General features: G+C 38.3%; 1 protein-coding gene across 2 annotated transcripts in view; it reads right to left on the reverse strand.

The window, feature by feature from the left end:
- Positions 1-828: 828 nt before the first annotated feature.
- The window catches only part of LOC136613017 (uncharacterized), a 75,489-nt gene continuing 63,176 nt past the window's right edge, over positions 829-13,141 (reverse strand). For both annotated transcript variants that reach the window (XM_066593814.1, XM_066593815.1), the window contains 4 exons: positions 13,094-13,112; positions 8,003-8,052; positions 5,462-5,505; positions 829-1,769 (listed from right to left, as the gene is read on the reverse strand). In XM_066593814.1, coding sequence (XP_066449911.1) covers positions 1,659-1,769; positions 5,462-5,505; positions 8,003-8,052; positions 13,094-13,112 — 224 coding nt within the window. In that variant the 3' untranslated portion in view covers positions 829-1,658. The remainder of the gene's footprint in view (positions 1,770-5,461; positions 5,506-8,002; positions 8,053-13,093; positions 13,113-13,141) is intronic.

Consider the following 13,141-nt stretch of genomic DNA (forward strand, 5'->3'; position numbering starts at 1 on the left):
TTGACTTCAATAGAGGCCATCCATGCGGAATCTGCGGCAAAATAGAGTATGTTGCTGTTTTTCCTTTGCCCGTGGAAGATGTGATTCGTATCCGCAAGTGTGAGCGAAAAAACATAAGTACATGCTTATCGATGCAAGCGTTTTGTGCGAATCCTTCAATTGCAAATTCCGCAGTTGGAATCTGCCCATGTGAGCCCAGCCTGATTCTGTAGGATTACTGCAATTCCAAAGTCATAGAGTTATTTGCTGTTCTATTTAAAAAATATATATATATAATTATATATATCTTATATACACACATTTATTTATTTACCCTGTCACAGCCATAACTGTTTGATCTTTCTGCTGATGATGCTTTCTGAAGGCTCGTTTGTGGCTTTCCATTTTGGAGTGCATACCACTTTTTGATTGCTTTTAATCAAATTTTTTTTATCCCCCCAAAAATTCAATTCTGGCATTGTGAGTTTATTCTTTCTGATTAAATTCATCGTTTAGGATAAATAACGCATTATTTTGATAGATCGGACTTTCATGGATGCGGTAATACCAAATATATTTTTTTCAAGCTTGCTTGAACAAGACTGATACCAGCAGTTGAAACATTGCAGGACATGCAGTGGCTGTGTGTTGATAATAAAGAGTATGAAGATATGAGTATTCATCCTTGATTTAAGTGCACCTCAGCTGCTGCTCAAACTGTATTACTTTTTTTTTACTTTTAACCCTTTCCAATCCACTGTCTGACCTCTGAATTCATTATGATTTAAGGCTGTACAGCTCCGGTGTTAGAAGTCATCCATCGGGGTTCTCTTACTGTATATTGCCAGCCTCTCTGCTGTTGGAGCCTATCCAATGTGTCACCTCATGCAGTACTGGCTTTAACCAGCAGATAGCGCCGTTGTATAACAGCAGAAAAAGAGTAAGCCCCCTAGGAAAACCAGGATACAAATTGGATTGGAAAGAGTTAATATCTTTTATTTTTTACAATAAAAAAAATCACTTATTTGTTAGTTCCCGAAGGGAACTTGATCTTGCGATCATTTGATCACTCATACAGTATAATGTAATACCGTAGTATTGCATTATACTGTATTCTGACAGACAGTCATCAAAATGGGCCAGAGACACTCCTTGATAGGCATTCATGCATGGCAGCTCTAGGGCCATTCAGAAATTCCCAGGCTGCCATAACAACCAAGCAGCGCCTCATGATCTCATCGCGAGGGGACCATTCGGGACTTTCAAATTGGGTAATTTAAATACTGCTCCTAGAAGTGACAGCAGCATTAAAAGGATTAACAACTGCAATCAGCATAAATGTTGATTGAGACTCTTATTCGCAGGGCACATACAGTCGGCACCTACCGCGTACGGAGCGGGATCGGGTCCTGATACAACCTAGTACTGATAAAGTAATTTTTATTTTTTTTTAAAAACTGTAAAATAACCCCAATGAAATCCTCTTTATTTCCCTTCCAGTACTGGATGCATACATTGAATGAATGTATAATGACTGTTGATCACTTTTATAACAGAAATTGCAAACAGTCATCTTATATCTATGGTAGAATAATAATTCTAGTAGCAAATAACTAAGGGAGGGGCTTAAGAGTAAAAAACTAAAATAAAATATATACAATATCACATAGGATATGACGTCACGTCTTCTTGACAGCAGCATAAACCACCTCCGGCTCCTCTAATACTTCTGGCTTTATCGGTGGTGGCTTCACAGAGTGATTCACCGTAGCATACACCATGCTTTCATCCTGTGAAAAAACAACTCGCTGCTTAAAGAGTAGACGGCATGATAATTGTATTTTCAAAACTCAGTTCTAGACGCTTAGGTAGGAAAACTTGTAATAGTTCCAATTATGTAAATATGCCTCTTTACCAGATGCCTTTTACCCCTTTGTCTGCCTAGTGTAGTGTCTGTGGTAGTGGTAGTGTCAGTGGCTCTCCGCAGTGAACTATCCAGCTTGCTAGACAAGCTCCCCTGCATACCCTTGTTCTTGTCCCTAGCTCCTTGTTCCCAATTTGGCCCCTCCCTGTTCCTTGATTGCACTTCCTATAAAAGCCTGGCTCTGCCACTCGCTTAGTGTGTGATTATTCTGCTCCTCAGCATTGATTGCTCAGCTCCACTTTCGCCTGCTCCTCTGCTATTGTGACAAGACCTCCTGATACCGATTTCTGGCTTTCCATCTGACTACGTTACCTACCCAATCCATTTTGTACTGCAAACCAAGACCTCCCATTGCTGACTTCTGGCTCATCCCTGATTACCTTCCAGACCTGCAGCTACTATACCTGAGGCTCCCCCTTAGTGCTTGAATTTGCTACACATAGTTCAAAAAAAACCAACTCATTGAACAATCCATCCTCATGAGGCAGTGATGAGGATGACTTATCAGTCCTACTGAGGGATCAGTTTACAGCTGCAGCTCATAGATGTCTATGGAGGTGGAGGAGGGAGCTTTAGCATAGAAGTAGAGAAAGAGAAGCGCACGTATACTGCTGCTTCTTGTGAATGCTTTATTACACCAACCCAGGACTGGATTCACAGCAACGCTGCTTACTGTACTATAATGTTCTCCATGCTGCTGCCTTTATGTATAAGTGTAATAGAGAGGATAATGATCTACAGACAGACAGAAGAAAGAGAGAAGAAGAATCTGGAGGAACAGGGAAGAATCTGCAAACAGAAGAGAGAAGGGAGAAAATCTGCAAATAGGAGAGGAGGAAGAATAATCTGCAGAGAGAAGAAAAGAGAATGATCTGAATACAGAGATCAGGTTTTTACCTTTGGGGCCTTGTATTACAGATATTTGGGTACTGTAGTTAAGCAGTGCAACGATAAATAGATAGATATGAGAAAAAATGGATAGATATGAGATAAATAGATAGATATGAGATAAATAGATAGATATGAGATAAATAGATAGATATGAGATAAATAGATAGATATTAGATAGATAGATATGAGATAGACAGACAGACAGACAGACAGGAGATCTACAAGATAGATAGATAGATAAGAGATCTACAAGATAGATAGATAGATAGGAGATCTACAAGATAGATAGATAGATAGATAGATATGAGATAAATAGATAGATAGAAAGGAGATCTACAAGATAGATAGGAGATCTACTAGATAGATAGATAGATAGATAGATAGATAGATAGATAGATAGATAGATAGATAGATAGATAGATAGGAGATCTACAAGATAGATAGATAGGAGATCTACAAGATAGATAGATAGGAGATCTACAAGATAGATAGATAGGAGATAGATAGATAGGAGATAGAGATAAATAGATAGATAGGAGATAGAGATAAATAGATAGGAGAGATAGATAAATAGATAGGAGAGATAGATAAATAGATAGATAGATAGGAGATCTACTAGATAGATAGATAGATAGATAGATAGATAGATAGGAGATCTACTAGATAGATAGATAGATAGATAGATAGATAGATAGATAGATAGATAGATAGATAGGAGATCTACTAGATAGATAGATAGATAGATAGATAGATAGATAGATAGATAGATAGATAGATAGATAGATAGATAGATAGATAGATAGATAGATAGGAGATCTACTAGATAGGAGATCTACTAGATAGATAGATAGATAGATAGATAGATAGATAGATAGATAGATAGATAGATAGGAGATCTACTAGATAGATAGATAGATAGATAGATAGATAGGAGATCTACTAGATAGATAGATAGGAGATCTACAAGATAGATAGATAGGAGATCTACAAGATAGATAGATAGATAGATAGATAGATAGATAGATAGGAGATCTACAAGATAGATAGATAGGAGATCTACAAGATAGATAGATAGGAGATAGAGATAAATAGATAGATAGGAGATAGAGATAAATAGATAGATAGGAGAGATAGATAAATAGATAGATAGGATAGATAGATAGATAGATAGATAGATAGATAGATAGATAGATAGATAGATAGGAGAGATAGATAAACAGATAGATAGGAGAGATAGATAAATAGATAGGAGATCTACTAGATAGATAGATAGATAGATAGATAGATAGATAGATAGATAGAGATCTACTAGATAGATAGATAGGAGATCTACAAGATAGATAGATAGATAGGAGATCTACAAGATAGATAGAGAGGAGATCTACAAGATAGATAGAGAGGAGATAGATAGGAGATAGAGATAAATAGATAGATAGGAGATAGAGATAAATAGATAGATAGGAGAGATAGATAAATAGATAGATAGGAGAGATAGATAAATAGATAGATAGGAGAGATAGATAAATAGATAGATAGGAGAGATAGATAAATAGATAGATAGATAGATAGGAGATAGAGATAAATAGATAGATAGGAGATAGAGATAAATAGATAGATAGGAGAGATAGATAAATAGATAGATAGATAGGAGATCTACTAGATAGATAGATAGATAGATAGATAGATAGATAGATAGATAGATAGATAGATAGATAGATAGATAGATAGATAGGAGATCTACTAGATAGATAGATAGATAGATAGATAGATAGATAGATAGATAGATAGATAGATAGATAGGAGATCTGATAGATAGATAGATAGATAGATAGATAGATAGATAGATAGATAGATAGATAGATAGATAGATAGATAGATAGATAGATAGATAGATAGATAGGAGATCTACTAGATAGATAGATAGATAGATAGATAGATAGATAGATAGATAGATAGATAGATAGATAGATAGATAGATAGATAGATAGGAGATCTACTAGATAGATAGATAGATAGATAGATAGATAGATAGATAGATAGATAGATAGATAGATAGATAGATAGATAGATAGATAGATAGGAGATCTACTAGATAGATAGATAGATAGATAGATAGATAGATAGATAGATAGATAGATAGATAGATAGATAGATAGATAGATAGATAGATAGGAGATCTACAAGATAGATAGATAGGAGATCTACAAGATAGATAGATAGGAGATCTACAAGATAGATAGATAGGAGATAGAGATAAATAGATAGATAGGAGAGATAGATAAATAGATAGATAGGAGAGATAGATAAATAGATAGATAGATAGATAGATAGATAGATAGATAGATAGATAGATAGATAGATAGATAGATAGATAGATAGGAGATCTACAAGATAGATAGATAGGAGATCTACAAGATAGATAGATAGGAGATAGATAGATAGATAGATAGATAGATAGATAGATAGGAGATAGATAGATAATCTACAAGATAGATAGGAGATCTACAAGATAGATAGATAGGAGATAGAGATAAATAGATAGATAAATAGATAGATATACGAAATAGATAGATAAACAGATAGATATGAGGTAGATAGGTGATAGACAGACAGGAGAAATATTAGATAGGTAGATATGAGCTAGATAGATATGAGCTAGATAATTACCGCTGCTGGCTTTGGTTTCTGAAGGTCTTCGAAGTTTGTATAGGCTGAAATATAAAGATATTGTTTTTAGATGAAAAGAATCACTAAAGGGGAATTTAACATGAGGGTTTCTTTAAGTCAGTTGTGCTGGAGGCATTTATTGCATGCTGAAGATAAATTAGTTCCATCTTTAACCCCTTAAAGACCAAGCATGGTAAATATATGGCGCTTGATCCTGGACTTTAATCCTGGCAGATAGCAGAAGTACAGCGCAGGATTAAATCCTCTGCACCTGCAATCCAGCAGGATCAGATTGGGTACTCGGCTGTCAGACACAGCTAAGGACTCGGAGGAGAAAGGAGAAGCTGTTTTTAATCACTTCTACCTTCCCATTTCCCAGCTACACGGCATTTAACGAAAGCTATGTACTAAAGAGTGAAAGTGGAAGTATTATTTCGACTATGCAACCTGGCGATCATGTGACCGACGGGTGCCCCCTGTTACAGCCGAGTTGCAGGGTCCTAGCAGTCACAGATCAGCTCTGTTAGTGACTGAAGTCACTACATGGGGATCTTTTTCCCTGTAAGGCCTTAGTCAGATGGGCGTTTTTTGCCGCGATTTGCGCATGCGCATGCGTCCGGCGATTTTATAAAACCATTGCTTTGCAATGGTATCGGACACATGAGCGCTTTTTATGAGCTCGTCCGATAAATCATAGAACAGAAATCGCAGATCGCACCTATCTGCGATCTGCGATTCCTGTTCTCTTCTCTATATGCGCTCAATGGGGCCGGCGGCAGCAGCGCCGACCTCATTGAGAACATATAGAAGACAAATCATTCTTCTCTGCCACAGCTGTAACAGCTGTGACAGAGAAGAACGATGTTTGCCCATTGAATTCAATGGAGCCGGCAATACAGCCGCTCCATTGAAAGCAATGGGCTGCCGGCGTGCGCGGGGTGAATTGTCGGGAAGGGCTTAAATATATAAGCCCTTCCCTGCAATTCATCCTAAAATGTGTTAAAATTAAAAAAAATTGTATACTCACCTTTCAGCTGCAGCCGGAGTCCAGCCGCGGCCGCTGTCAGTTCTCCTGAACTGCTTCTCGGCACTATTCAACCGGCGGGGCTTTAAAATCGCCACCTGCTGAATGATCTGCCTCTGATTGGTCACAGCCCTGACCAATCAGAGGCAGGTTTCACTCACACACCCATTCATGAATTCATGAATGGGTGAGTGACTGCTGCCTCTCAGCGCTGAGCCAATCAGGGGCAGGTCTGACTCACATCCATTCATGAATTCATGAATGGGTGTGAGTGAGACATGCCTCTGATTGGCTCAGCGCTGAGCCAATCAGGGGGCAGGTCTGACTCACACCCCCTTCACACCCACTGCAGGACGGCCGCGCGGAGCTCCGGCTGCCGGGAGAAGGTGAGTATATATATATATTTTATTTTTACACATTTTAGGATGAATTGCAGGGAAGGCCTTATATATTTAAGCCCTTCCCGACAATTCATCCCGGGCTCGCCCGCAGCGCATTGCTTTAAATGGAGCCGGCTCTATTGCCGTCTCCATTGAATGCAATGCGCTGGACAGCTCCGGCCTGTTTCTAATGAAACGCGGCTAGGAGCAGTTTTCGGGCGATTTGCGGGCGACTTGCGCGCACCGGTCACGCGATTTGCGGATGCGCATCCGTCATGCGATCCGCAAATCGCGTGAAAAAACGCCCGTGTGACTAAGGCCTAACTGGGGCTCCTATGGATGCAGCTCCTATGGATGCTCCAGCTACAGTGGAAAAGTGTCAAATAAAAAAAAGAAATACAATGTGAATGACCCCCAGAGGTCTTATATGACATTATGGGGGAAATGGATGGTGAAAAAAAGGTACAAAAATAAGTTTAAAAAAATTACAGAATAAAATAAAAATATATACTTTAAAAAAAAAAATGATTCCCTGTCGGCACCAACCAAAACCGTAACTATATATATATATATATATACTACCTGTAATCCCAAACTATACAAATTATATATCAAAATGTCTGAAACACAATTAGGAGCCCATTCCTGTATTTCATTTTAGCGCAAATATACTAATTTTAATCACAAACAGCTAGAAATGTAAAAAAAATTTTTTTTTAGTCTTTAACCCCAATTAAACTAAAAAATGGGAAAAAGAAGTCAGTGAAAAAAGATATACCCAATAGCCCTATACGTAATGGGGGAAAAAAACAACGCAAAATAATTTTGGTAGCTTGAGAAAAAAAGCTAGGGCAGTAAAAACACTACATGGGTAAAATCCCTAAAAGGTGTCTGGTCCTTTAGGACTAAAACACCCTGATACTTAAGGGGTTAAATACACCTGGAAATGTGGAGTAACTTTTTACACTACTGAGGTATTGGCATGAGATTGCGACAAATTCTGCCACTTTTTAAATTCTTGAATCCGTCTAAAACCCTCACTCCTCTCAAACTCAACAAATGAGTGTTAGGAGGAAATTATTACCGCCTTTGAACCGTTATGAAAATCGTATAAATACATTATATATAATTACTCACCCGAATTGTGGTACACAGAATCATCTATTATCGTCTCCACAATCGTCTCTCTAGAAAAAGGAAAAAGTTATTTGTACCATATCCTCCTGAAATAATGATGCGCCTTGTGTAGAAGATTTATACTGATCCTGAGCTACATCATGTATTGTACTCCAGAGCTACACTCACTATTCTGCTGGTGGAGTCACTGTGTACATACATTACTTATCCTGTACTGATCCTGAGTTACATCCTGTATTATACTCCAGAGCTGCACTCACTATTCTGCTGGTGGAGTCACTGTATACATACATTACTTATCCTGTACTGATCCTGAGTTACACCCTGTATTATACTCCAGAGCTGCACTCATTATTCTGCTGGTGGAGTCACTGTGTACATACATTACTTATCCTGTAGTGATCCTGAGTTACATCCTGTATTATACTCCAGAGCTGCACTCACTATTCTGCTGGTGGAGTCACTGTGTACATACATTACTTATCCTATACTGCTCCTGAGTTACATCCTGTATTATACCCCAGAGCTGCACTCACTATTCTGCTGGTGGAGTCACTGTGTACATACATTACTTATCCTATACTGCTCCTGAGTTACATCCTGTATTATACCCCAGAGCTGCACTCACTATTCTGCTGGTGGAGTCACTGTGTACATACATTACTTATCCTGTACTGATCCTGAGTTACATCCTGTATTATACTCCAGAGCTGCACTCACTATTCTGCTGGTGGAGTCACTGTGTGCATACATTACTTATCCTGTACTGATCCTGAGTTACATCCTGTATTATACTCCAGAGCTGCACTCACTATTCTGCTGGTGGAGTCACTGTGTACATACATTACTTATCCTATACTGCTCCTGAGTTACATCCTGTATTATACCCCAGAGCTGCACTCACTATTCTGCTGGTTGAGTCACTGTGTACATACATTACTTATCCTGTACTGATCCTGAGTTACATCCTGTATTATACTCCAGAGCTGCACTCACTATTCTGCTGGTGGAGTCACTGTGTGCATACATTACTTATCCTGTACTGATCCTGAGTTACATCCTGTATTATACTCCAGAGCTGCACTCACTATTCTGCTGGTGGAGTCACTGTGTACATACATTACTTATCCTGTACTGCTCCTGAGTTACATCCTGTATTATACTCCAGAGCTGCACTCACTATTCTGCTGGTAGAGTCACTGTGTACATACATTACTTATCCTTACTGATCCTGAGTTACATCTTGTATTATACTCCAGAGCTGCACTCATTATTCTGCTGATGGAGTCACTGTGTACATGCATTACTTATCCTGTACTGATCCTGAGTTACATCCTGTATTATACTCCAGAGCTGCACTCACTATTCTGCTGGTGGAGTCACTGTGTACATACATTACGTATCCTGTACTGATCCTGAGTTACAACCTGTATTATACTCCAGAGCTACACTCACTATTCTGCTGGTGGAGTCACTGTGTACATACATTACTTATCCTGTACTGATGCTGAGTTGCATCCTGTATTATACTCCAGAGCTGCACTCGCTATTCTGCTGGTGAAGTCACTGCGTACATACATTACTTATCCTGCACTGATGCAGTATAAGATAATCTCATTTTACAGTTAGGATTCACTGCTGGAATCAATTGTATTACATGGGTTTTCAGCAGCACAGCTCCACATCTCCACAGGTGCTGTTGATTGAGCTGGCTGGGTGTGGATTGCCCCAGCCAGCCAATCCCCCAGGTCATCAGCTCATATATACCAGCTCCTCTGCTAGAGGCTGCTGGTCTTTCCCCTGTTTGTTCTTGTGTGCCTGTGCAGGTTTCTGTACGTGTGGTGTGAACTGTGTCATGTTCCTGCGTGTCTGTTCAAGTTGCCGGATATGAGGTGCAAATGGACATGTTCAGTGTGTTTAGATGTGAACAGAGCCATGTTCCTGCGTGTCGGTGCAGGTTGCCATACATGTGGTGTGTACTATGTCTTGGTCTGGATCGTTAATCATCTAAATCTAAGTCGATCCATAGGTTCCAGCATGGGGCTGTCCCTATCGGGACAATCGCATTGCATGCAGGCAGGTCTTCTGGCGTTAGTTGTCTCATTAGAGTAGAGATCCGTGAGACAATGAGGACCCTTGAAGTGGGCTCGCGGGCTTAAGAATCTTGTCCAAAATATGAACTAATACGTTGCATGTCCTAGAGTTCCTGCTATGTGTGCAGGTATGCAGGTGAGTGTTTTCACAGTCTGGTTTAGGTCTGTCTGCGAGTATGGAGTCTAGTTCGCAATTCTGCGGTTCCGTGGGTGTGAAAGATGTAACACCATATTTTATTCACAATAGAACATGAATCCCATATCAGAAGGTCAAAGGGAGACAAATTTTCTTTCACTTAAAAAAAATATACTTATTTAGAAGTTGGCAGCAACACATCTCACAAAAGTTGAATCAGTGGTGGGGATTACTCATGTGGGCCAGCAGTGTGTATGTGTGCCCCCCTGGATCTGCCTGCGGGCAGCATATTCTGGCATCACTATAGTGCAGTCATTTATATTTTCTGTACTTTATTATTACAGATTTTGGGTTACTTTATTGATACCCGGTGATGCCTCTTCTATGCGTGCTGCAGACACATATATGATAGCTCTATACTAATGTGTAATTAAACACCACTCTCATCTACCCGTTTGTGAACAGCGGACTTATATGTGTCGTCTTGTAATTTATTTAAATGTCTTATTTGCAAAAATAATTTGTATACATTATGTAAAAATAAAGATACTAATCCTCCAGCGGATGGCGTACGACTGCACTGTGAGATTGGTCTTTAAGTCACATGAGCATGTTAGAGAGGCAGAGTCTCTCAGATGCAAAAATGGTCAGAGGTTTACCAATCTGTGAAAAACTGCGTCTAAAAATTGTGGAATAATTTCAGAACAATGTTCCTCAACGTAAAATTGCAAAGAATATCTAACTTACAGTACGTAATATCATCAAAAGATTCAGAGAATCTGGAGAAATTCACGTGCAGAAGGGACAAGGCCATGGTTCAATATTGGATGCTGGAGATCTAGGGGCCCTCAGGCGGGGCTGCATTAAAAACAGGCATGATTGTGTAATGCGTTTCACTGCATGGGCTCAGGAAACTTTCAGAAATCATTGTCTGTGAACACAGTTCACTGTACAATCCATGAATCTAAGTTACAGCTGTATCATGCAAAGAAGAAGCCATACATCAACACAATCTAGAAATGCCGGCGTCTTTTCCTGGGCCACAACTATAAAATGGACTGAAGCAAAATGGAAAAACTGTTCTGTGGTCAGATGAATCAAAATGTGAAATTTTTGGAAACCATAGATGCCGTATCCTGCAGACTCAAGAGGAGAGGGACCACACAGGTCATCATCGCACAGTTTAAAGGTCTGCCTCTCTGATGGTACGGGGTTGTATTAGTGCCTATGGCATGGGCAGCTTACACATGTTGGAAGATACTATCACTGCTGAGCAGTATATAGAGGTTGTAGAACAATATATTCTCCTATCCAGACAACGTCTCTTTCAGGGAAGGTCTTGTATATTACAGCAAGACAATGCAAAACCACATACTGCAGCCAACAACATGGCTTCACAGAGTCCGGCTGCTGAACCGTCCGCCTGCAGTCCAGACCATTTAACCAATAGAGAACATTTGGCGCATTATGAAATTAATAATCCAGCTCAGACGACCGAGGACTGCGGAGCAGCAAGAATCCTACAGCAGACAAGAATGGGACAACATTCCCCTCCCAAAACTCCAGCAATCGGTCTCCTCACTTCCTAGACCTTTACAGACTGTTGTACATAGAGGAGGGGATGATACACAATGGTAGATATGGCCCTGACCAAACTTTAGTCAGATGTGTAGCTGCCAATTTCTAAATTAGTTATTTTTTTTAATTAAATAGAAAAATGTCTTCAATGTGTCCTGTGTTTTATTCTGAATAAATTATTGTCATTCTGCTTTTCTTTACAGTTATTTACATTTTACACAACATTTCAACTTTTTTTTGAAATGGGGAGATAAAGAGATAGATAGATATGAGATAGATAGATAGATATGAGAGAGATAGACAGATAGATAGATAGATAGATATGAGATAGATAGATAGATAGATAGATATATATGTGATAGATATGAGATAGATAGATAGGAGATAGATAGATAGGAGATAGATAGATAGATAGATAGATAGATAGATAGATAGGAGAGATAGATAGATAGATAGATAGATAGATAGATAGATAGATAGATAGATAGATAGATAGATAGATAGATAGATAGATAGATAGATATGAGATAGATAGATAGATAGATAGATATGTGATAGATAGATAGATAGATAGATATGTGATAGATAGATAGATAGATAGATAATAGATAGATAGGAGATAGATAGATAGATAGATAGATAGATATGAGATAGATAGATAGATAGATAGATAGATAGATAGGAGATAGATAGATAGATATGTGATAGATATGAGATAGATAGATAGGAGATAGATAGATAGATAGGAGAGATAGATAGATAGATAGATAGATAGATAGATAGATAGATAGATAGATAGATAGATATGAGATAGATAGATAGATAGATATGAGATAGATAGATAGATAGATAGATAGATAGATAGATAGATATGAGAGAGATAGACAGATAGATAGTTAGATATGAGATAGATAGATAGATAGATAGATAGTAGATAAATAGATAGATATGTGATAGATATGAGATAGATAGATAGATAGATAGATAGATAGATAGATATGTGATAGATATGAGATAGATACAGAGATAGATAGATAGACAGATATGAGCTAGATAGATAGATATGAGATAGATAGATAGATATGAGATAGACAGATATCAGATAGATAGATATGAGATAGATAGATATGAGATAGATATGAGATAGAGAGACAGATACAAGAGAGACAGATATGAGATAGATAGATATGAGATAGACAGATAGATATGAGATAGACAGATAGATATGAGATAGATAGATAGATAGATAGATATGAGATAGATAGATAGAGAGATAGAATTTACCTAGAGTTGTTCTTCTTATCTGTATAGGGAAATACAAATGAAACTCAG

Source organism: Eleutherodactylus coqui, chromosome 2 (genome assembly GCF_035609145.1).
Source record: "Eleutherodactylus coqui strain aEleCoq1 chromosome 2, aEleCoq1.hap1, whole genome shotgun sequence".
NCBI classification, from domain to species: domain Eukaryota; kingdom Metazoa; phylum Chordata; class Amphibia; order Anura; family Eleutherodactylidae; genus Eleutherodactylus; species Eleutherodactylus coqui.